Source organism: Megalops cyprinoides, chromosome 12, assembly GCF_013368585.1.
Source record: "Megalops cyprinoides isolate fMegCyp1 chromosome 12, fMegCyp1.pri, whole genome shotgun sequence".
NCBI lineage: Eukaryota > Metazoa > Chordata > Actinopteri > Elopiformes > Megalopidae > Megalops > Megalops cyprinoides.
Window position 1 is genome coordinate 26,663,375 of NC_050594.1, and position 24,579 is coordinate 26,687,953.

General features: G+C 43.7%; 1 protein-coding gene across 2 annotated transcripts in view; it reads right to left on the minus strand.

Moving 5' to 3' along the window:
• Positions 1–24,579, minus strand: part of kcnh5b (potassium voltage-gated channel, subfamily H (eag-related), member 5b) — a 75,540-nt gene that overhangs the window by 39,407 nt on the left and 11,554 nt on the right. Inside the window, exons 3-8 of one of the 2 annotated variants that reach the window (XM_036542326.1) lie at positions 23,310–23,416; positions 21,741–21,869; positions 18,005–18,120; positions 15,623–16,015; positions 9,567–9,659; positions 6,125–6,554 (exon numbers count right to left, since the gene is read on the minus strand). In XM_036542326.1, coding sequence (XP_036398219.1) covers positions 6,125–6,554; positions 9,567–9,659; positions 15,623–16,015; positions 18,005–18,120; positions 21,741–21,869; positions 23,310–23,416 — 1,268 coding nt within the window. The remainder of the gene's footprint in view (positions 1–6,124; positions 6,555–9,566; positions 9,660–15,622; positions 16,016–18,004; positions 18,121–21,740; positions 21,870–23,309; positions 23,417–24,579) is intronic. The other variant, XM_036542327.1, reaches the window with a different exon arrangement.

Consider the following 24,579-nt stretch of genomic DNA (forward strand, 5'->3'; position numbering starts at 1 on the left):
AGCTGGCTCCCCTAATAAACCTTTTTGTCACCACAGGGCTTTAAAAAAGTATCCATTCCAACCGGGCCCATATATTTAGGATTGACAACACTCTCATGTTCTGCCTGCTTTTTTCCTCCCCCTCCCTCTGCCACTGGAGGCAGTGTGAAAGACCATCTGTCAGAAGAGTGTTAAGTGGCTGCCGCGTTGCGGCTGCCGCGGGGGGACATTTCTGGGGTAGAGCCGATTTACGCATTTATAATCACTTTAATCACCCTGGATCAATTATTCTGCTCAATTTAAATCGCATTGAAGGAAGTGGGCAAGCCGTGCAGTTTGGGCCGAAGCTTATTTCTCACTACAAAGCTGAGGTCTCTATCATTTTTACGGACTGCATATCCTGCTCCAGTGAGTTGTGTGGTGTGTTCTTACTTTCCATGGAAGCTAAAGGACAGGTGTTTACCTCAGCCTGGAATGCAGGTTGCTAAACTATGCTTTTCCATACAAGCCTTCCCTTCAGTCCTACAAGGGACTTATTGATGGCTTACCTTACAATTTAGATTTATCGAACCATTATAGTCATTTCGCAGTAGGTTCTTCCCCTTATTTTTTTCCTTTGATTACCTCTCTCCCATAACATGAGTTAAATAAGTGATCTCAACACAGCACAGAATCTCTTCGAACACAGATGCAACAGCGATGGTTTATTCCTGCTCAAACAGCAGCCGCTTTATTTGATTTCTTTAGTTCCATTAAAACTACTATCTCTGAGCCGTGCTGCCATATGTGCTCTCAGCAGATGAGCGTGGCCTTCACATGCATATCTGCTGCTGATGGAGTTAAGTGGCCCATTAATCAAAAATAGCTATTTCTGCCAGGGAGAGAAAGGTGTGGGAAGAGGACACGCAGACCTTTCTGGAGAACACACATCTCAGCAAACATGGGCTCCTGCTTCTCCACCGAGTGACACAGACTGCATTGTGCAGGAGAGACGCTGTCTCGAACAGCCTGCGTTCAAATCATGCCTTGTGTTATACACCACCATGTTCTCAGACAACGATACAGACACATATAGTAACAGTACAGAAGATTATGTCGAAAGGCTCACAAAGCTGAAAGCCAAACCTCCTGATGTTTCAGGAGACAATATGGCTTGTGTTTGTCAAGGAGGCAGAAAGAGCACTCTATTTTAAGTACTGAACAAAATATCAGTATAATGGGCACAATGTTATATTCAGTGTGACTGATTGATGAAAAAGCACACAGTAGCCTCTACTCAGCAACAAAGTGTACAGAGACTCTCTCATTATAGGTTAGGTCACCTTTCATTTCCTAAACATATGTCCTGTTTTTTCGGCTCTTTACACCTGAATCTCAACTAAAACCTTTTATCTACCTAGCATGTTTCAATGTCTTTGTCCATAGAGATTCACATCTTCAGGCTTTGTTTCGAAGGATAAACAACTGGTCCCATCAAGGTTCCACCTCTTCATCTAAGCTAGACACATACCTCTTATCTTCTTTTAGAGAGCACAGCTACAGGGACTTACCGAATGCTTTCCCTTTCTTATATAGGTATATGTTTGTCATCTACCTCGTTTATTAAAATAAATATATTTCTTTTGATGGTCCTATATGTAGCAAGGCATAAATGTTACGTACAGGACAATCACTTGCATTTACATGTTATGCTTTACCTCATTACATAATTGAATAATTACATAATTAAATGTCCACATAATTAAATGTTACATAATTAAATGTTTTTAATCAATAAAGGCTACATTCCTAAATGCTTGCCAGCTTTAATAACCTTAAAACCACCAGAAAACAACAATACAAAAAAATGAAAAAAAAAAAAATACAATGACAACTTAAAAATGCTAAGCCTGTATTATTTGCTGTGGCACGTGTGCACGTAACACCATTGAAAATCAAGTTAGCATTAGCTCACCTTGCTGAGCATCTCCCTTTGTGGTGGCAGACACACTTCCCCTCTTGTCCACGAGACAGACACTGGAGGGAACGCAGCACTTTGCCATTAAAGCCAGAGCCTCCAGTTGACTAACCATTTCCATTTTTATGTGCCCATTCCAAGCGAGCCCTTTAAAGCATCAAACATGATGGATCTGGACCGAGGCACAGTGATTTACATGTGTTCAAAGAGAGGGTGACTCTCTTTGTTGTATTCTATATTTTCTTTCCCAAAAAGACAAGTTTTCAATATGAAAGAGGGAGCTTTTGACATTTATTACAGCTGTGTTTGTTTCATCACAAAATGCCCTCTGAGCAATCTGAGGAGACTTTTCAAAGGCTCATCCTATATTCTATAAGACCAATTATATGAACGATGAAGACTCATCCTCATTCTTTCAACTTCTTTAAACGGCTTGGTTCACTGTACATTGTACTGTAATTTTAGGAAACTGTGTCCATCATGGGGGTAAACAGAACTCTTCAAAGCATGCATTCCAAAGCAGCAAAGTGAGTCGGTGAATATTGGTCATTGATGCTGGAATTCCATGGGAAATCTTTCCTAACAAACTGTTCTGGTGCATCACAATGTCTGTGGTAATTAGACAGAAAGGCTCTGGTGCATGAGTCACACTGACCTGGGAGTAAATACAGTAAATCAATAGCCAGAAGATGGGGGGGGGGATATGTTAGTGTACTCCATAAAATGAATGAGAGAACACATTGTGTACACAAATGTGAAGGGCTATTGATTTCCGCAGGGATCGGAAATCAAACGCTCCCCTTACTTCCTACGTATTTGCAGCACGGGGACCACTGGTGTGTTCAGAGCTGGTATCTTTATGGTCAGTGCGTTTGACTGAGCGCAGGCCTGTTCCACCTCCACTGACCAGTCATACGTCTCAAGCATTTGCCCAAATTTTGGCTGTTTAAGAGCCCTTACTACTTCAAAGATGCCCAAATGATACTTGAGGAAAGATTCCAATTAAGTCACTTATGAGCTTGACTGGCTTGAGACACATTGGCACTGCGGGACCAAGGGTCACAAGCACTGCATTAGCTGATAGAAATTGGCAGTATCTTTAGGGTGCGGGGTTGTCTCAGGCAATAGGGCAATCAGTGATGCTGGGACTGTACTTAACATAGCTGGACAGGGAGGAAGAGCGGAGAAGCCGAACAGAGCGTAATAGCAGAAAGAAACAAGCATCCTGCAGCAATGGAGAACACTAATAAGAAAGTCAACACTGGGGCCATTTCTGTGGAATCTTGGAAATATACAGTCCCATCAGATTAACTCACCACACAGACATCTGCTCACACAGTAGCCTGCAGCTATGGGCAGAGCAGAGAAAATAAGTGTGACTGCTCCTTAGTTCCTTCTTAGGACTTAACAGAAAGGACACAGAGTGCTTGGCTGAGAAGACGTGTATGAATAAATGAAGCTTTTAATGTGGTCCTTTTATCACAGTGACAGGGTCCAACTTGAGAGTTCAGCATTACCCAACACTCAATGGGAGGAAGAACGCAAACAATGGAAAATAATCATCAAGGATGGTGCTCGTCTTAAATGCCCACTAACATAAGTACATTATCGTTGCAGTGAATTGTCCATGGTGGACTCTCTTTCAAACAGAGCGATGTCAATCACAAGATGAAACAGGAAGCCAAGCTTTATAACTGAAACTGGGAATGCATCTTAAATGAAGCCAGCAGTTATATCCTTACAGCCATGCAAACATTGATCGGTGAAACTGCAGAACCCAGGCACAGCACCACAGCACTAATTTTGCTATGTTTTTTTTTTGTTGCAGAATTGGTGACGCTTGTCACCTGTATTAAAGATCATGTTTATGTAACATCCCACAACACTGCAAAAATGTCTTATTCAATGTCTTTCCGATGTCTTCACTGTGACACCTGTTTATGAATCACAGATATGGGAGATATTAGATCCGCCTTTCATACAAGTGCCCTTGCTGCCTTTTCAGCCTCCATATAATATGAGGGCATGAGGGAATGTCTGCTTTCCTCTCTGAGATGCATGACCTGAAATGAGGTCAGACTGGGAGTTCACAGCCAGCAGCTGTGATGAATAATGGACAGGGAGTGGGAAGGGTTAAAAAAAGCACACCCAATACGTGTGGTCTGATACTGTGTGATGTTTCTTGCGTCACAATAACTCATCATCCGTGCCTCTGAACTGAGGAACATCTTGAAGGCGGCATCATCTGCTAGAGGTGAGAACTTATGATGAGGCAGTCTGCTCTAGCAGGAGCTTTCTCAAGGACAGGTCACTGTTTCACCTCAATCAACACTCAACACACTGAATCACTTCTACCGTGTTTCACTAGCCAACTTCAATATTATAATCACACACCAGAACCTTCAAGAGTAGGCTTCTTGTACATGGCATAGGTAATCCATATAATTTCCTTATTGATCAATAATAAAAGAAACACCGTCAAGAAACATTCCCTAGGCAAGAGAAACCAAGCTAGGAGCTCCAGAGGCTCTTTAAGGCCATTGCATGACAACATTGAAGTCAATAGTAAGGGAGGGATGTAGGGGACTGGAACAGTGAGAACTGCTGTGAAACTAAATTTAATCTATAATGACATGCAGTAACACTACCACACTGCTAAAAGGTCTGGGTCTCAACCTGTCTGAAACCACATAATCCCCTTACAAGTGTGGAAAATATAACATAATTACGAAGATGACGGATTACCAAGATGCTGTCTGAATAGGCAACAAAGCTTACATAAATTTTAGAAACAAGTGCTGTGATCTTTTTTTCAGAGCACTAGATTAATGCCATGGTATTTGTTCAAATCCATCTTACACAATTGCAACATCATTCTATTCAAAAACAAGAGTTCAGAAAATTATTGTCGATTTTAAAGGGAATCAATCCTTATGGCAAACACATGACCACTGCCTGACCCTACTGGATCAGCTGTCTGTGGATAATTCATCACCTCTAACAACCCTTAGCCATAATCATCAGAAAACTACACTTTCTAAGGCTGCTCGTTCCATTCATTTAGGAATGCATCGTTCAGTTACCACCTTATGCAGTGGTACATATCTATGAGGGGAAGAAAACATGTTTGCAATGCTTTTACACACCACTGGAATCTATCATCTCTCCACTCTACAATCTGTCCCATAATCTACAATTACTACAATTAATCTACAATCCACTAAACCATCCACTGCTATGACAACCTTCCTGAAGGACATCTCTCATTCTATACCAACAGGAAGTGAGGTGACCTGTGCTTAATTGCCTTGGTATGGATCCGTATTGCAAACAAATGCTTATGACTCAAAACTGATCCTCACTGAAAGCACCAGGGGACCTTTTAATTGGTCAATTCTCCACACTGCTGTGAACAACCACTGGCTCAACGACTCCATTTTATTGACTGTTTGGGAGACACTGCCATCTCATTACTGCATAGCCATTACTTTGATAATTCCACCTTACTGTACCGGGATCAGCCAGGGCTGGGTGTCTGCTAGCAGGAACTGTATAAATCCCAGAGGTAAGACGCAGACTGAGCCCAGATGGACCACACATACAAATGTTAGAGAGAGGCAGATTTGAAACAGAGGTTCAGCACAGGATTTTCTTTCCTATTTGACATAAAAATCTTAGTCACCAGGTGACAGTGAAGAAAACCAGCACGACTCAACTAATGCATCCTGTTGTAATTTAAACCAGAATTCAGAATGGCACTAATAGTCTTGCCTGTGCTTCAGCCACTGCAAAAACTGCTCTGGGAAAGCCCCACACACAGCTCTGACACACAACCACCTGCAGGTGTGCTATTGTCCATTGCCAGCAGGTGTGTTGACTGTTCCATTAGAGGCAGTACATCTCAATATCTCGCAGGGTCTTGCCACAATACAAGTTCCCATAAATCACATTTCAACTCAGATATCCAATACTTGCTGGATGTTTGTATTTATAAACCAAGCTCAGGAAGCTGAAGAATAAACTACAAACATAAATTCTCAAAGCTGCTATCAGTGCACAAATGTCTGCCGTCCACCAGTGCAAGGACCTCTAAATGGATGGTGTATCAATCTCAGTCCAAAATGTACAGACATGCCTCTTTGTAGATCTGGCTAATTACAGTGGGGGGAGGGAACTGAGGGTACTTACAGCCCACCATCATCATGGCCACAGAGAATATCTTCTCCCCGTCGGTGGTGGGTGCGATGTTCCCGAAGCCGATGGTTGTAAGGCTGGTCATGGTGAAGTAGAGGGAGGTGATGTAGAGTGAATCTTTGCTGGGGCCGCCCTCCCATTGGCCAGAACCACTGGTGTTGTAGTGGTAGGGTGAGCCGATGCTGGTAGCCAACTGGTAGAGCCAACTGTCCGTCTTGATGGTGTTGGTGACCTTGTCGATCACCTCATAGTCGCCAATGCTGTACCAGATGCAGGCGAGCCAGTGGGCCACCAGCCCGAAAACGCAGACCAGCAGCACCAGCACCGCTGCCCCGTACTCCAGGTAGTGGTCCAGTTTGCGGGCCACCCGGCCCAGGCGTAACAGCCTCACCACCTTCAGGGAACTGAAGAGACTGCTGATGCCCTGTGTGGAGGGAGACACATGATCGATGCTGACACTCATCTGCTAATGACACTGACTTGAAAAAAACACACACACGCAAACTGTTTACACATAACAGCTACACACTTCACACAAATTTTTTTGTATGCTCCCATACACAGACACATATGCTTACATACACACACACACACATACACACACACATTCAGACTAGGACTACACGAGGCCAGGTAAAAATCACTAATTCCTCATATTATTTCAAGCTTTTTTTCTCAGAAGATTACATTTGATGCTATTGGCAGTAACACCTAACCCCTGTTCAGTGGCTTCAAATGAAGGGTCTCATGTCAAGTTATTCCCCAGAGAAATTAAGCAAAAGCCTAGTCAAATCATTGAACTGTATCATTGAAAAAGGCATCTTACTCATTAAGACTGCTAGCTTGAAGTCACACGATTTTCAATGGCTTTGCATTGTAAACACTGACAGCCGCAACCTACCTATAGCTGGTGAGGCAACAGAAGGGTTAAGTTACCAGGAAAGATCTTACAGACTACATGAATAATTCCAGTCAGAGAAGTTACATTTCCCTCCACCTATAGCTCTTTTATCTGATGCCTTTTATGTCTTTGAGGAAAAGCCTCATCTGTTCTGGCCTGAGAGGAGAATGTCTTGGATCCCTCCCTCCTTTTTGTCCAGGCTAGTTGAGATTCTAGCAGACAACAGAGGGACTGAGCCAAAGTCACATCCAAAAAGACAGTGATACCAGCCCTTCAACCACATGGCTCCAAACAGTGTCCTCTGAATCAGGAGGTCTGACGCAGATGTGTCAGAGCGGAGGGGATTGGACTGATGGCTAACTGTACAGTGTTGTGCTCTTTAGAAGGTTAGAGGCCATAAGATATCAAAGGCTATCACACCGGTCAGTAAAAAGAAGTCTGAGGACAAGCACATCATCTGTACATTTGTAACCATATGCCAATTCCTAGCATGCATCTCACCTCCCTGTCAGAGGGGAACAGTCTAACACTGTACAGACCCTCTGCTTGGGAGGAAGCAGGATGTTGACATCAGTTCATTTTGCTGATGTAAGTGCATCCCAACATACACTGCCATGTGAATTTGCATCTGTACACATGCACGCATACACACACATGCAAAGAAAAAGGGTTAATTACATCTTTCATACTCTGTGGGTCACTGTGAGAGAAGAAGTATCAGGCAATAGCCTACACGCCTGCATTTAATTTTCTGCTGCATTACATTATATTTGCTTAGCAGGCACCTCAATGATCCATTATCCATTTGTACAGAAGGATATTTTCTATAACATTTTGGGTTGAGCAACTTACCCAAGGGTTACAACGGCAGTGCCCCATGGTGGAGTCCAACCGAAAACCCTGCTCCTTACCACTATGTTACACTCCTGCCCATGGAGCTGTTGCCTACGTGATCTCATTGACAATAGCAGCCTTTTTCAGAACACTATAATATACATTTGTGTCTGAAATAATGCTCTCTATATATGATGCTGTTACAAAAAACACGGATCCATCCTAAGGAAAAACAGTGGGATTCTGCTGACTTACTAGATGATCATTTAATTATTGGCAGCAATGTGTGGCATAGTGGACAGAAGGGTGGTATAGTGTGAACGACCACTTCAGGTTCAATTACCAGGTGTGGAAAAGGTGTTGGACCCTGGAATATATGAGAATATATGTCTATAAATGGACAGTAAGGTAATAACCATGTAAGGGATACAGCACTGAATCCCTGGATAAAGATACCTACTAAGCAAATTAATAATGTAAGGTACTGTTCAGATGCAGCCTCACTGATATTTCTTTCATGCTGGTCCTTGACAGTGCTTCACAAAAAAGGTGTATTTACTCATTTAACATATCACAGCTTCTGCTCCTTAATGTTCTTTTTTACCTTTTTGTGATAAATGGACTATTTCCAGATGTTTTTTTTTCCCTTATTTCTTATTTTCTACTGTATTTCCTTTCAGCTGATCCAGTGGGGGTAAGTTAGTGTTCATTTGGTCGCTGTAATGATACCCCTTTGGTTTCTCTTATTTTCTACTGCATTCCACCCATTTTCCTCCTGAAAGGGCCTATTTGTCCAAATTTGTGCAATGTCTTGGGAGCACAGTGAAAAGCACAAAAAAGAACTCCGCTAACGCGTAGCTAATTAATACCCAAACACGCTGGGAGAGCCCATGGGCATATTTGCAACAAGTGGCAGGCTCTTAGAAAAACACTCTCAAGGATGGCTGTATGCAGCAGCACCAGAAAATGCAAATAAAACTGTGCATGCACAACGTCTTAGAAAACAGATTCTGATTCCATTAAAGGCACCCTCCGAGGACACAGCAGCAGGCCAGCAAAAAACTGTCTCTTTGATTGGCTTCCTCACAAGCCTGCCTGCACTGACGGCATCCCTGGGGCCTGTATCACGTGCGGCTCATGCAACATGCCTACATTTAGTAAACAAACTCAGAAACGTATACTGTGGGGTTGGGTACAGATGAGGAGTCATAAATAATAAAGTAGATACAGAGAATCCTTGTGAGCAAATACAGCTGTCCAGTACAAAGCAAAGAGTGTAGTGCAGCTATGTGAAGGGATAGGTGACGGGAGGGGCAGGGAAGTGAGAGGAGGGCAGAGAGGGTGTGCACAAGGAGGATGCTCTCTTTGAAACACATCATCGATCTGAGGAAAAAGGACCAATGAAAACAGATTTAGGTGTTATGCTCACGGTACGGTCAACATTTTCCTGAGATCTGCTCAAGCATCATCGGATGTAAGTGCTCAGTGGCGGTGTGCTTTTCTGCAGTGTTCAGTGGGAGTTGGCAATAGGTCTGAGTGGAACACTAACGCAGCCCTCTGCTGCAGTGCGCTACTTCCACTGCCGTGACATACTGTCAGGACTGATACTGAACTCTGGGGCTGAGAGGTGACAGAGAGAGTGAGAAGGGACACCTCTCAGAGCCCAGGCAATAAAGAGAAGACATGGAATGATTCGGTTACCGGGAGCACAGAGTCTTCTGCCCGGGTAGCATTTCTCTGCGGATTAGCCGTCTCCCGCAGATGCCCGACTGACGAGGCGTCCAAGATCGGTTCCTTTAAAGACACAACGAGCACAGCTCAGAACACATGGTCCTCATCTCTACGCTGCGAGGACTGTAGCCCCGCTCTTGGTGACTTCCCAGCTTTCAACTAACTGTAGAGAGGCTGTGTTTGGTAATTCCTTTCACTATATGCAAGATGAATGCCATCACAGGAGATCATGACATCTCTAATAGATACATTTAACCAGGAGTGGGGTACACATAGTTTGAGTATTGATTTCTACTTTTATTTGCTGTTAGTCTGGTAAAACATATAGACACTCCTGTGTGTCTCCGTGGCAGTTTTCAGTTAAGGCAGTGTCGTAATTTGGTCAGGATAAGTGTTTTTGGGTCTTTCATTTCACAGAGGCTCATGACAGCATTGGCAAGAGGCTCCTGTGTAGTCTGTACTGCATTCTCTGTATTTGTTTTGTCTAAATTTCAGTCTTTTATCTAAGCTCTGTCTGAGATGTGTTGTCTCAAGGTTAACATTTTCTGTCTGGTTTGGAAAGCTGCAACTGTAGTGATTAAGATTACACTTTCAAGATACAGTGAAAAAAACTGATTAGCTGTTTTTGGAACATAACCATCACGACCATGTCCCCATGTGCCTGTCTATGAAGACACACCACACAGGCTAACTGTGTCAGCTCCTTGTTGTCCAGAGCTATACAGCATTTATACATGTGTTTCTTCCCCGAACACATTTGCTTTCTCTCAGCTGGAGCCCAAAAGCTAACTCCAGCCATGCTAGAAGGAGGCTCCCAGGAGCTCTGTCAGCTTGTTTCCACATTCTTGGCAACACAGCGCGACACAAAAAGGTCATGCTGGATTAAACATGGGCCGGTCTGCCCGTCAGGCACGAGAAGTGCTCCAAAGTGCAGTTATAAAAGCCCCCTTAACAGCAGGTAAAGTCCGGGCGATTGAATGTGCATCTCTTCCACCATGGCCTCGGGGACACTTGATGAACATTAAATATTCAAAGGAGCCTTACATCATTATGTGCACACGCAATCATAGCTGCTGAACATGCAACTGCATGCATTTGTAAGAAACGTGACTTGTTTGGGGGGAGGAGGGGGGGTTGCATGTGTACATGGGGCCAGCTATAGTACAGCGACATCATCCAGGACATATGAAGGGTTTTCATTTCCTACCACTGCGCTTTCAATTAGCCAACAGTGGAAACGGATGGGATTTACAGAGGAAAAACAATCCAAACAATAAAAAGGATTACCATTTCAACTCAGTGTCACATCAAGAGTAATCAGTCTATAAACACACGGCAGCTTACGTTAACATGGCAACCAGCATCAAATCTTTTAAACGGATTGTGTAAGAAGTAATGTAATTGATTTCAGAGACTTGACACACCGAAGCGCCTCTGATATTAACGGCGTGCCCACACATATGCTGAGCTGCTGTGGAATGTCCCCACTCTCTCAGTCTATGCGGGCCTCACCTCCTAGCAGGGTCTCTCCCTCCCACTTTCCACTGCTCCCACATCTCTCTTTCTGTGGGACAGAGACATGACCCTGTCTCAGTGGTGTTCAGCCACCTATCGGTATTCACCTGAATCTGCCCTCCCCTCAGGCCTCTTCTTCCAGCTGTTGGGTCGTTTCACCCAACAGCATATCTTCTTCATCTGTTGGGGCACATCCTGCACATGGAGCAGATGCTTGTCATCGTGGGAATTTGGTAGCCTTATGTAATGACTCGTTTCTCAGTGCATATGTTGTTATTGTTTAGACTTTTTCAATGTCTTCAGTTAAATCAACACTGTCTGGAGCTCTAGCTCAGTAACGTCCTGAAAACGTAACCGAGGATTAAAAGAAATTTTAATTTTATCTTTTTCAACCATGTGCGTCAAAACAGACTGACAGGTTCAAACATTTGTAACAAAAGAGGCAGGTATACAAACTCCAATAAAAAGCCCAGCTTTAGTGCAGTGGGATTTTTTATTGCGAAAAAGAATTTGCTAAAGAAACATGTTTCCCCAGTCCAGCCATGGCAAAGCCTGTTATATAGACACTTCTCAGTGAGAGCACACAGCTTGAGGGCTCCCCGCTAAAAGTTTTCAAGACGCTGTGAATTTGACCGCATTGATTTCCCATGAGCTCCAGCTCATTTCCCATTCGCCCCTGCTTCCACGAGACGCTGCGCTCCACAGCGGGACCCTGGGAACAATCAGCCGCATGGGGAGCGCGCAGAGGAGCAGTGACGCGTTACCGTTACAGTCTCTCACCTCCGCTTACCAGCGCTGACCTTTTCTTACTCTTTCTCTGTCCTCTCCCACCCTTCGCCCCCACTGTAAATGTCTTTCTCCTGTCTCCATCCCTCCCCCACCCTCTGAGTCTCTGAACTTATATTTCTGTGGGAAGGTTTTCTCTCCTTACAGTGCAGCTGCAGTGACTCAGACAGGGAGGCAGCAGTATCTGGACAGGTGGCAGCGCCTGCTTGGCTGCACCCTATGAGTGATTGGAGCAGTTCTGGGCAGGTCTCACATCAGCATCTGGATGTTAAATCTCACTTCAGCGAAGAATGGGACAAAAGGCAATCAGAGAAACATTAGGCTGACAGTGCTGGATACAGATTTCAGGGGATCATGCTTGAGTCACCACACCTTGGCATTAATGGATCCAGATATAAAGATTTAACACAAACATTCAAACAATGCCAACAAATCCCAGAGAGGAGGGTGTTTGGATACATCAGAGCTGCAGTCTTACATTACATTGCTCTCTGCGTGCACCTCACTTGCTGTTGACCTACTGCGGTCCTGTTGAGTGGCTTTCATCACCTGGGCCCCTTCTCCATCAATCGCAAACTCTTCCCAACAGAGGGCCTTATCTGCCATCAGAGACTGGGCCAGTATTTGCTATGAAGTATCACCAACTTTAACTATAGCACAGCAAAAAAACAAGCTTAATTTACCAACGGTTTTGGGTGAGGACGTACCTCTAGATCCAGGGCTTTTCAGGTCTTGCCTAAAACAGTCACAGTCATATTGCTTTAGAACATTGAGAACAGTATGGATTTCTTTTCAGGCCTACTTTTATTACCTCAGACCTGGTATCAAAGCCCAGCCAGCTCTTTTTAAATTGACAGCAACATATTAAAATGTAGAAGCTACAATAAAGGCTGACAGCTTACAAATTCTGATATCTTAGCAACACACTGTTACATCTCTACATATATAATGGAATCACACCAAATCAAGTTATATCAAGTGGTATACTGTATTTTGTATATTGCAGTTTAAGGGAATCAGGATTGATTAAACAATCTGCCAAGCTCTGTGTAGCTGAGAATCCTGATGTAAAGAGATTTCTTCTATACATAATTGTATCTTACTTGATTCCATTTGTTGCCAGGGTTTGCAATCTCATAACTCTACGTCAGAGTTGATACAGGTAACCTTGGAAACTGGTGCATAAAACAACCACTTTTTCAAGCACACATATATTTCTTATAAGGCAGATAATCATATACTTTAGACAATGATAATAAAATGCCTGTATTATGTGTTGAATGATTGTTTCTGATTGCAATTATATAGAGTTGGATGATGGGTGAACTGCAGGGTGATTCAAAAACCTCCAAATTAAGAAAATTGCTTAATTCATTTGTATAATTTAATTATTATAATTTTGAAATGAAAGTACAGCCATTAATTCTGCACTTTTCAATGTATTCATTTTTACTTACATTAGGAGGTAAACAAATTATTAGAAGTGGGTTTGTAACAATAAAACTTGTATATACAAAGTAAATCTTGTCTTGCTGCCAACTGAATATGCAATCTGGAAATTGTAAAGCACAGCACAAAAAAAGTGTTATTTTTAAAATTTAGGTTCAGTTTGTGTTTTAAATCCGGAATTTGCAAAAAGAAGTTTTAATATTTCAATGTCAGTGGTATAGAGCTTATAAATACTCAGTCTTGACATGTTGAGCCATGCCACAGTGAAGAACCTACTACAGAAAGCTATGCAGATTCATGCAAATCTCATTTCTGCTTTCTTTCCTAATTAATCTTGAAATTTAGAATGATAAAAAAGATGGATAATGATGAAAAATGAGATCAATGCGAGTCAATGCATGAATAATTACCAGCATTTAAACGCAGGGGGATACTTTGGGTCCACTGAACATGGAAATTAATTTCAGAACTAACAGGAATCTGCTCGGAGAACAAAAACACAGCAGAGCACGCTGTGGATTTAATATTTGTTTTTACAGAGTGCTTGTACAGTATGTGTGGGTGTATACAAGTGTGTCAGTGTGTGTATGCGTGTCTTAATGACTAGAGCAGTCAGGATGAAAGCCTTACTGAGAATGTCTGGATATGACACCGAAGTGAAATAAGAAGCAGTCTGATCAACTTATTCAGGTGCTCAAAAAAGATTGCACCGCAATTTCACCGTTGAGGGTTCTGTGGTGACCCCCTCAGGGTCAGCCAAAAACCTGGGTGTGACCCTGGACATCCAGCTAACCTTCTCAAGCCACACCGTCACCCGGTCCTGCAGATTCTCCCTCTACAACATCAGGAGGATCCGCCCTTTCCTTACCAAACAAGCAACCTAGTGCTCCTAGTTCAAGCACTAGTCATCTCCTGCCTTGACTACTGCAACGCCTTACTGGCTGGCCTACCGGCCTGCGCTATCAGGTCGCTTCAGCTGGTTCAGAATGCACGCCTGGTATTCAACCTCCCAAAACACTCTCATGTCACTCCACTACTCACTGCACTTCACTGGCTTCCGGTAGCAGCCCGCATCCAGTTTAAGACACTGGCACTGGCTTACCAGACCACAAGAGGCTCTGCCCCGTCCTACCTTCAGTCTCTGACCACTCCATACACTCCAACCAGATCTCTCCGCTCAACCTCCTCTGGGCAGCTGGCGGTCCCCTCACTTCGGGAACCTAACCCTGTCTCTATGTTGCAGGTTTTGTTTGCAGATTTCTGTTTTATTGTTGCAGGATATACAGGAGCCAGGTACTGTAAATAATTATTCGTATTCCTACTGCGACCTTTTGCCTATGAGGAAGTCAGCTAAACCTGATTGATGCACTAATTGTGAGTCGCTTTGGTTTAAAAGCGTCTGCGAAATGCCAAGTTGTAAATTGTAAACAATGACTCCACCCTAACCTCATTGGGCTACAGCAGGACTGGCTTGCATGCCATGACGTGACGTTAATTACATAATTTCCATCTCAAACAGTCAAACAAGAGCCCTGAGGTGGCTGCTATTCTCGACAGACCCCACTCCCCTACCTGCATCTCACAGTGCACTACAGAGACACAGCTGTCCCCATCTGACTGCTGCAAGCTGCCGCCAAGTAAAAACAATAGGACTCTACTAAGAGCATCACAAGGTCTGGAACACTGACATAAATCACCCACTCATCAGACCCGCTTGCAGGTTCTCCCAAATGCCTTTTATTGACACACCAGACTGATCAGCAAGGATTTTACAGCTAGCTGAGCACCGCCTGGCTGATTAGGGGAAGAAAAGGAGAGAAATGTTTCTTTAATGAGCCTGCTTTCCCAGTCCTTTGATACAGAGCACCTGTGGGCTGTGTGTGTGACACACGCCTAACTGGCCAAAGGTTTGAGGTGCTCTGGGGAATAGAGAGGAAAAGAGGGACTGAGTGTCATTCCCATGTGACCTCACTCTGTATCTAGGGAGTCACGGCAGAGATGCGCTGTAAATGCCACCATCAGGAGGTGAGAACTTAGAGGACCTCACAACAGACACCCAACAAAACAGGGCTTTGCTTTTTCAGGCTGAAATTCAATTCACTCCACATTCTTTCAGGTAGAAAATCTCCAGGATAAAAGCCTGCAGAAAATCTGAAGGTATATTGATTACTGAACAGACTGGAAATCTAACGATCTCCTCTCACGAGTCCCCCAGTTCTGGTCTCTGGGCTGTGCCTAGCGCAGAGTCAGCCTCCAGCACAACACATGCGGCTTACCTCGTCCACGTTCTCAAAGGCATTGATGATGTCGTAGGGCAGGCAGGACAACAGGTCGATGACGAACCAGGTCTTCAGATAGTTCATACGGATGAGCTTGGGGTCCGAGATGACCTCGCCGCCGGGGCCAACGAAGGTGGTGTGGAAGTTGAGCACGATGTCCACCAGGAAGATGACGTCCACCACGCTGTCCAGCACCAGCCAGGCGATGTTGTTCTGTTTGGTCTTGAAGGACACGTTGTAGGGCACCATGATGGCGGTGTAGAAGGTCAGGATGAGGATGATCCAGTCCCAAGTGGTCTTGAATGTGCAGTAGTGCAGGATAATGTGGGGTGGAGTCTTGGGCGCCTCCTGTTTGTACTGGGGCAGAATGTCTGAGCCCAGCTGTAGAACCTGGGGATTGGGAGAGATGGAGAGCATGGAGGAGAGATGCAGGGGAGAGATGGAGGGAAGAGGAGTCATGACTCAGCCTTCTTCATCGCTACATTCATAGAATTACATTGTGTGTTTACGTGTATCAAGGCAAATCACACACAGACTTATAGTGGGCAGAATTTTTTCTACCAGCATGGTAATTAAGTTGGTATTTAAGCATAAAATTCTAATAATAAATTTTAACCAGACTGACTTTTGACTTACTTAGTGACACTAAGGTGAAAAAAAAATAGCAGTAGGACCTTTTCTTTGAAAAGATCATCACCAGGAGAGTGGGTTCTGACTCATTATTATCTCTGCACAGAAACCAGGCTTTATAAAGTGGGTTGAAGTTTCATGGTCGTCTCGCAAGTTGTAAGAGCCGGTGGAAAATTTCACCCTCGCCTCTACATAGCATGTCAGTGAAATGTTATCTTTCTCTCAAAGCACAAGGGGTGAAGCAACCATGGAGGAGACAAAAGCCAGCCGTCTCATTTCCAGAAGGCTGAATTTATTTCTCATGGAAGACTCTCTTACAAGATCTCACAAAAGGAGAGGCTCTCTCATTTCATGGAGAAAAGAGGCTCAAAGCCTCAGTCAAATACACTCGAAGAAATTACACGACAGACTGGCTACCAGCTGCTCGTTCTCATTTAAATCTCATTATGAGAACTGACACTGAGTTTCATATGTGCACAGTGAATAATGATTTCAATTGTTCACATCGGTTCTCCATAAATGTTTTTCCAAGAACCACCATTTACACGATCTGCTTTCCTGTGCAGTTTCAGGACATACAGTACAGTGGCTGTACTTGGTGTGAGAATTTTTGGATCGAGAAGATGGAAGTTGCGAGATTAAACCATGCAATTCCTTTAGGTCTGTCAGTGGGCTCAGATGGGCACACCATATCGAGTGCAGTCTCTCCACAATCAGTATCCACCCAGTCAAAAGGCAAGCTTTCCCTTTTCTTTGTTAAAAGACTGGCTTCTGTTCCCATTTACACTCAGCCAAGATAAGCACGGCAGCCCTCAACCTGGGTGCACGTTGTGGAGCAAGTCCAGGAACCAGCGATGACAGGGGTTTATGGGCTGGAAGTAGCACTCCCACAACAGCATGAAAAATTAACACCTACCGCTGACATCAGCGGCCTGTGGGGTGCTGCGTCATGCTACAGTAGTTGCAGCACCCTCAGTCATACAGATGGTGACCCAGCTGTCCCTCACACCACTTCTAATTGAACAAACCCTCAACGACCTGGTCGCAGGAAGTTTGGCGGAAACAGAGCTGTATGCACGGATATGCCCGCTGCTCAGGTACAGTATGACTGAGACTCAGAGACAGGGGGTGGCACTGCTCAGCTCCTGGGTGCAGATGACAGGGGCGACATTGCGCAGCATTGTGGCTGTTAGCTGAGCTGGAGGGTTCTAATGAACTCTAAACGCTACGCTGAGCAGCTGTGATGCGAGGCAGGGAGAGAAAGTCACACTTCAGGACAGTTTGAGGACACGCTCCATAACGACAGCACCACAGTGAGGCCCTTTGAATTCTTCATGACTCCACAATGAGCTCTGTCAGGGCCATCGCCGAGTGCATTTCACTCAGTGTTGCAGCTTTAAAAAGGGCGCTCTGCCTTAGAGTGCTCATCATTCCCAGCTGTGGAAGTGGGGCACAGATACAGCACTATTAAAACTATGCAAAAATGGCACAAAAAACTCAGCTAAAAAAGGTTTGGCAGAGTCTTTCCTGAGTGCTTCTCACCTGATGCAAGTTACAAAAACGCTGAAAACCTAAACGGCTGACCAATTTTCATTTTTTTGTGCAGTGTGAGTATGTTCTGCTCTGTCTGTAACTTTTTAGGAACATAGTTTGTGTGTGAGACACATAAGCATACAGTGTATGTCTGTGTGTGTGCCTGTGTGTGTGTTAGACATACAGTACGTGTGTGGGTGTCTTGGTAGAACTCACCTCTGCCAGTCTTGAGTGCTTGTGGCTGACCTCAGTCTTGTTCATGGGCGTCAGCTGCTGCAGGGTGCTGCGGCTGTTGGTCAGAGCCCGCGTCAGCCGAGCGAACTTTGTCCATCCTGCCAGAAACAAGGACAGTCGTCTCAGCTTTGGCTAGCCAGAGGGACAGCCGGCCTGCACGTGACGTGGAGAGACGGGCTCATCCCATGCAGCAATTAGTGGCTCAGTCCTGATCTCTCTTCCAAACAAAAAAAAACCTTAGGTCCTGTTTTTGCAAAGCTTCAATACCCTTGCCTTCAGCTTATCTCCACACTGTACAGTAGAGGAGTACTGCCTTCACCTTTAACTGTCAACCAACCAACAAAGCTCGTCATAGCTGTCCCCCCTCCTACATACACACACACAACTAAAAACTCCAACGCCCCTGGCATATAATAAATGTGAAACAACTGTGAACAACTTCTGCGCTGAAAGACATTATGGGGCGGTGACAGGAGACACGAGAATGCTGCAGAGCTAAGCCTTTGATGTGAGTCTCTCATTAACATTTTAAAGACCAGGGCTCTTCCTTTAATGGGTTTTTTTGGTTGAAAAGTGAATTTCTTGGATGCAGGATATGACAAAACCTATACAAAGCCATTAAAGCTCAGGTATCTCACATGTATTTCCTTGACAATGCCTCAGAGCTAAACAGAATGTATGGAGTCATGTGACCGGTTTTGGCATTATGAGCAAGACCACCCAGGTACAAATGCACCCTTACACTTTGTCTCAAAACCTGCATGTGTGCTTGTGCAAGAATGATAAACAGATGCTTCCGGCAATGAGGTAAAGTACTTCTGTGACTGTTTCCCTTAAGAACATAATAGCAGCAAGTGATGAGGTGATTAAATCTGCAATGTTCTGAACGTGGTGCCGCAGATTAGAACAGCCCACTGACTTGACGTTCCCTTCATTGTTGTGCAAGTGAAAAAGTCTGTCTGTTGACAACTCTACTTTCTGTCCTCTCCACATCTCCTGTTCTTTTAAGGGAACCTCATTTCCATTCATGTTTATCAGGAGCATAACTATTTGCACTTTTTTGAGCAGAATTAACGGTGAACAACATTATTTTCTCCAAATCTAAAATAATTCTGTGCATAACAGTGCATAATAAATAGCAGTAGAGGACAGGAACTGCCCAAGATTAGTAATGCTCTGTACAGGACAGCATTTCCACAGGGACTGGCCAGAGCAGGACAATAGGAGGGCTATTTTCCCCCAATAACAGGGCTGTTTCATAAGCCACGACCTTCCAGCATTATGACCACAAAAACAGGATGCAAAAATAGCCAACGGCACCAAACAACACAACTGTGCATGAATAGATAAAAAGATAATTAGCCTGAGGCAAAGAGGGCAGTGGATCTTTACAAATAGATGACAATGAGGTCGTATTCCTGGATGCTACAGTGTAGAAGGGGAAAAAATGCACATGTCAGGATCATAAGGGGATGAACACCCCACGCAGGCGCCTGTGCTTAACCTCCGTCTTCAGAGCATGAGGAAGAGCTCTCCAAAAGCTGTCCCTTGGGGGGAAAGCAGTGCTCCTGCCATCTGCTGCTGCATTAGGGACCCATCCTCTTTGCTGCTGTCTGATGGGTGGAGGGGTTGTGCTTTGACAGCCAAGCGAGAGTAACACACATCACGTCTGCCCAGCCATACACATCTGGCTAGTGGGCTAATGCAGTCAACCCCCGCCTCAAGGAGACCACCGCCCTGCTGGCGCGCATCTGCCGTTTAAAGCCAGAGCGCACCAGCCTGCTTCGAAACAACAAAGCGCTGTTTAAGCATGTTGCTTTTGCTAATTGAGTGAATTCTAAAGGTGGTGCCACAAAGCTTTGTGGGAATTCTATTTCTGGCACTGTGCTTTTAACCAACAAATACTTCATTTCCACAGCCTAGAGTCTATTATTTTGATCATATGACTGTTACTATTACTATTACTGTGTGCATCTGGAAACTGGAGATGGCACTACCACATGCAAAGAAAGCTCGCAGTGGTTTCCCATTATAGAACAATTACACAACCTCTCCCCATTACAAATAACCCAATTTCGGTGAAACAAATGAAGAAGTTTCATGGAAGTCACAATACTTTTATACTTATTACAAAGGCAGTAAAGCAGAAATGCAGTTTGGTTAGTGGGAACCCAGCACTGGCTGGTATTCTCATTCATTTCACCATTACAGAGCTGGGGCTCCAGATCTTATATTATTGCTGAATAATGTCATCCTGCAGGAAAATGAGGGCTCCTTTCTGAAAACAGCTGGCATGAGGCTCTTATACCTTCGGAGACATTTATTAAAAGCAGTGTTTCACTTGAGAGTCTTCAAAGAAAGATGCAGATGGCTGACAGCAAGTTATTCCACACAAGACTACAGAATTCCATCCAACATGTCACCCAGTAACTTTTTGCACAGCGCACCTGAATAATCCAGTTTCAAAGTGTGAGAGGTGTCCTGGTGGCTGCCCTAAATGTTTGCCCTTGCAGCAGGACCAGTGGGTGTGTGATTTGCTCTATAGAGCATGCTAATGCTTCTGTGCTTATTGATGAACATACACCTCTGGCCCACAGAATACAACATTATACTCAAGACCAAATCAATATTCCTAACTGCAGGTGCTTCTATTTCTAAAGCTTAACACATTTAAAGTAAAACCCTGCTGGGAGAATACACAAAGATTCTTGAAAATATCTGGGAATCTTATTATTTAGAAAACTACTCAGCATGAAATATGGTAAGAGATATCACATATAGAGCTATGAAATCGGGGGGTTGGGTAAACATGTCAATGAACAAAATGCTTTTCTTACATGGAGACCTGTTAGGGTTGCTGCTGAGGTACTTGTGCTAGCAGTGCTGTGATTCACACCTGAAATGTCCTACAAGCCAGCATTCAGGTTATATCACATAATTAGTAACATACAAGACCCTATGAGAGGGGCTTACTGTCGTTCAGTGGGACGGACAGTGTAAGCATCTAAAAAGACGTGTGTCAGGGGTATGATCAGTCAAAGGCTGATTTCCCTGTGCTGAGTGAATGCTTTCTGACGGGGTGAGCCCAGGGGAACAGCTTGAGCTACCATGTGTGATCACCTCTTATTCACTTCAGAACTGACATCCCTCCACATTGAAAAAACAACAAAAAACAGCCTCCTTGCTGTCTGCAGATTGCACTTATCACCTAAGCCACTGCGGGGCGTTGACCAGCACGTGTGTGGCATCACGGAGGGCATGACTGGCAGCCCCATCCAGGTACAGCGTCCCTGAGGAGCGATACGTCTCTGGTGCCGCCCTGTCTGCTCAACCAGAAGTAAGGTGTTCTGATCCTCCCAGGGGCCCTCTCAGACACACGCAGCTGTCTGGGGGGGATTCTGTGGGCAGGATCCTTGTCAAAGGGCAAACACGCCCGCTTAACTCGGCCAAGAACAAGCCCGTAACAGCCCGGGGAGAGGGAAGAGCTGACAATGCCTATCAATCACAGCTGAGAGGAGCACTCCATCTCTTCCACTTCCAGCTGCCTGGATGGAGCGTTATTAAACACAAGCTGACAGCTCGTCTCTCTCGTGCAATTTATGGAGCACTTTTCCGCAAATGTTGCGTCCAGCTTTAAAAGGCAAAGGATTCCCCGTCTAGTCTCTCTGTCTGAGTTCTGTGCTCACATCTCAGTACGGCAGTAAACCTTTGCACCTACCCTTGGTGGACTCGTCTTCGATGGGCTGCTTGAAGACAGTGATGTCTTTGAAAGTGCACAGGAATAAGACCACCTTGTCATTCTCGTTCCGGATGGGCGCAATCTGCATGTAGAACCACACAGGGGTCCCTGGGGGATTCAGAGAAAAAGGAGACAGGGTGACCAGGTGGCTGATATAGACTGCACGGGAACGGTGCTCTGCCGTCAAAACTTGGTCTTGATGAGAAGCCTGTGAGGCAAGAACTGGCATTAAAATGTTAATCTGAAAAAATGTTAATGCCCTGTTTATAGGCATATTTACAGCCTTCGGTATGAAGCCATTCTGTTTTTGTACTAAGCGGATGGAAGTTGTAAAAGACAGTTACAGTGCACTCTGCTGACAGGAATCCCATCCATCCAGGGCTACTTGATATTTATAAAGCAATGATTCTTAAAAAGAGTCTTCCAAAGAGACTTCCAAATGAATCAATCAAATGGATGTTTATATTTCAAATTACTTTCTCTTTCTCTTGTTTAAATGAGTAATTTCCTAATTAAATTCTGCAGACATGGAATAAAATGACAATGTACAGCATTTTACACAGTTATTTAGTAAATAAAATTTTAAAAATTACACTATGACGTGATTATTTTATAAAGTCACTCTGCACTGTGTTGCTGCTGTGGAGGCTAAAAGACGGAATTGCAATATGCTTAACCAAATTCTTTCAAACTTAAGATAAGAATTTGACCGATGCTAACTGATTTTGAATGTCCACGTAATAACTGCATCTAAGCAGGCTACAACGCTGTGGCGCAGTAACTGTTTGATAAAGCCCTTTCTCCAGTGTGTTAAGTGCCATGGCAATAATAAGTGTATTGCTGGCTCTCATTTGTTTCCTGTCTCCCTTGTTCTCCATGCTCTCCCTGCCTTTTAAAATCTTAGACAGTGTTAGACTGTGGAGTGCCAGATTTTTCAGCTGCATCTCCTTGGTTTGTTTTAACGAGACTACGGTAACACTCAATAAGGCAGCAGAAAAAATAATTGGCAAAAACCATCTTTTTCCCCTGCCATATCAGCTGGCATCCAGGCACTTACAGTAGCTTAACTGCACAGCTTTTTTCTTGAAACAGTTTATGTGCTAGGTGCTACAGTGATTAACGCACGGTAAATGACTTTCCGCATTCAAATGCATTTTCAAATATTATTTATCATTGCACAGGAGTATCATATTACTTGTTGTGAGTGAACACAAATTGATTCTCATAAGCGGATTACTTAATTCTTGTAAGTGGATTTTTTAAGCAGCATTAGAAAAGGAATGATTTTATCCCACTATTTTTGATCAATATATGCAGTTTACTCATACACCAGTAATGATTATAAACAGAGAGCATTGCATTGGGGAAAAACAGCACTGGAGTGATCTTTCCTCTTCAAGGAAGCAAGCATTTCTTAAATGAAGGTTACAGTTAACTGTGATTCTAAACCACTACAATTTACATTATCAAATAAAATAAACAGTTTTTTTAGCTGTCTGCAGGGTTAAGAGTGCAGTAAATGTACATGACATGCTTAGGAATACTCACTGTTCTTTCTGTACAGTAGGACCTCAAAGCAATTGGACTCATAGTTATCAAAGGTCTGTCTCACTTTCTCTATTGTCTTCTTGTCAGTCAGTTCACCGTACATAAAACTGTGGGAAGAGGCAAACAGGTGCAGAGAGGAGGGAGAAAAAGAAGGGAAGGAGAGAATAAAGGAGAGAGAAATAGTGGGTTAAAAGGAATGGAGACAGAGCAGAAAGGAGACAGGGAGATCAAGTGAAGGAAAAGAAAAGAAGCGGGGGGGGGGGGGGGTACAGAAGATACAGAGTTATGAAGCACGTCTGTGCTCCACAAACATCACAGCCATTACGTATGTGACCCACTGTTCGGTGTATGGGTGATGACAGTGTCCACTCACATCCACACCCTCACGCTGTCTACACTGGGCAATGAGTTGCTTGGTAAACAAGGAGAGGCTGTATAATTGTCTCTCCTCCACTGGGGATGCAGAGAGGGGACCACGGTTAGTCCAGTCGATGGAGTTGACATAACTACAGTGCCTTGTTTAAAATGATATCATAGCCTTGACCTTTTGTCACAGTCACATTTTTCACTGAAAAAATAGTTTTTGAACATTCCCGATTTATAACTGCAGCATTTAGAAAAATGTAGAATGTAGAAAAAACAGTCTTCACAACTATTAGCTGCACTGGAAAAGATACTGTTATCATGTGTCACAGAGATGCATAGTGGATATTAAACAGAAAAATAAAAACTTAAATGTTATTTATTTGTTTCATGATTTATTTAGTTCTTTTACAACATTTAGTACATTTTAAAAATGGAACTATAATCCAGTATAACTACAAAAAGAATATCTGCTCAAGGTGAGCTTACTCTCATGTCAAGCACTCACGAAAGGGATCAGATAGGACAGGCTGACATTTAATTTCCATAGAACAATTTTTATTTAAATGCCTTCAATTGAACAGAAATGTCGAGACCTCGATTATATCTAAGTACTGTGCACTTAGTCCTGTAGATTTAAGTGTTACTGTTTTCTTTTCTTACACAGCGTTATACCAAAAGTTAAGCAGTGGTTAAAATTAGTAAACCACATGCAAGTACAATTACCTGACTGTTACCCAAAGTTTAAAAGACTGTACCGCTTGTTACATATATTAGAGTGTGAAGTTTCACAAAATTGACAAAGGAGGACTATAAAAAGTAATATAATTCACAAATGCTTCTATTTTGATAAGTCCCTCGAAAAGTGTCAGAAATAACGGCCCTGGGATCATCAACAGAATTACCT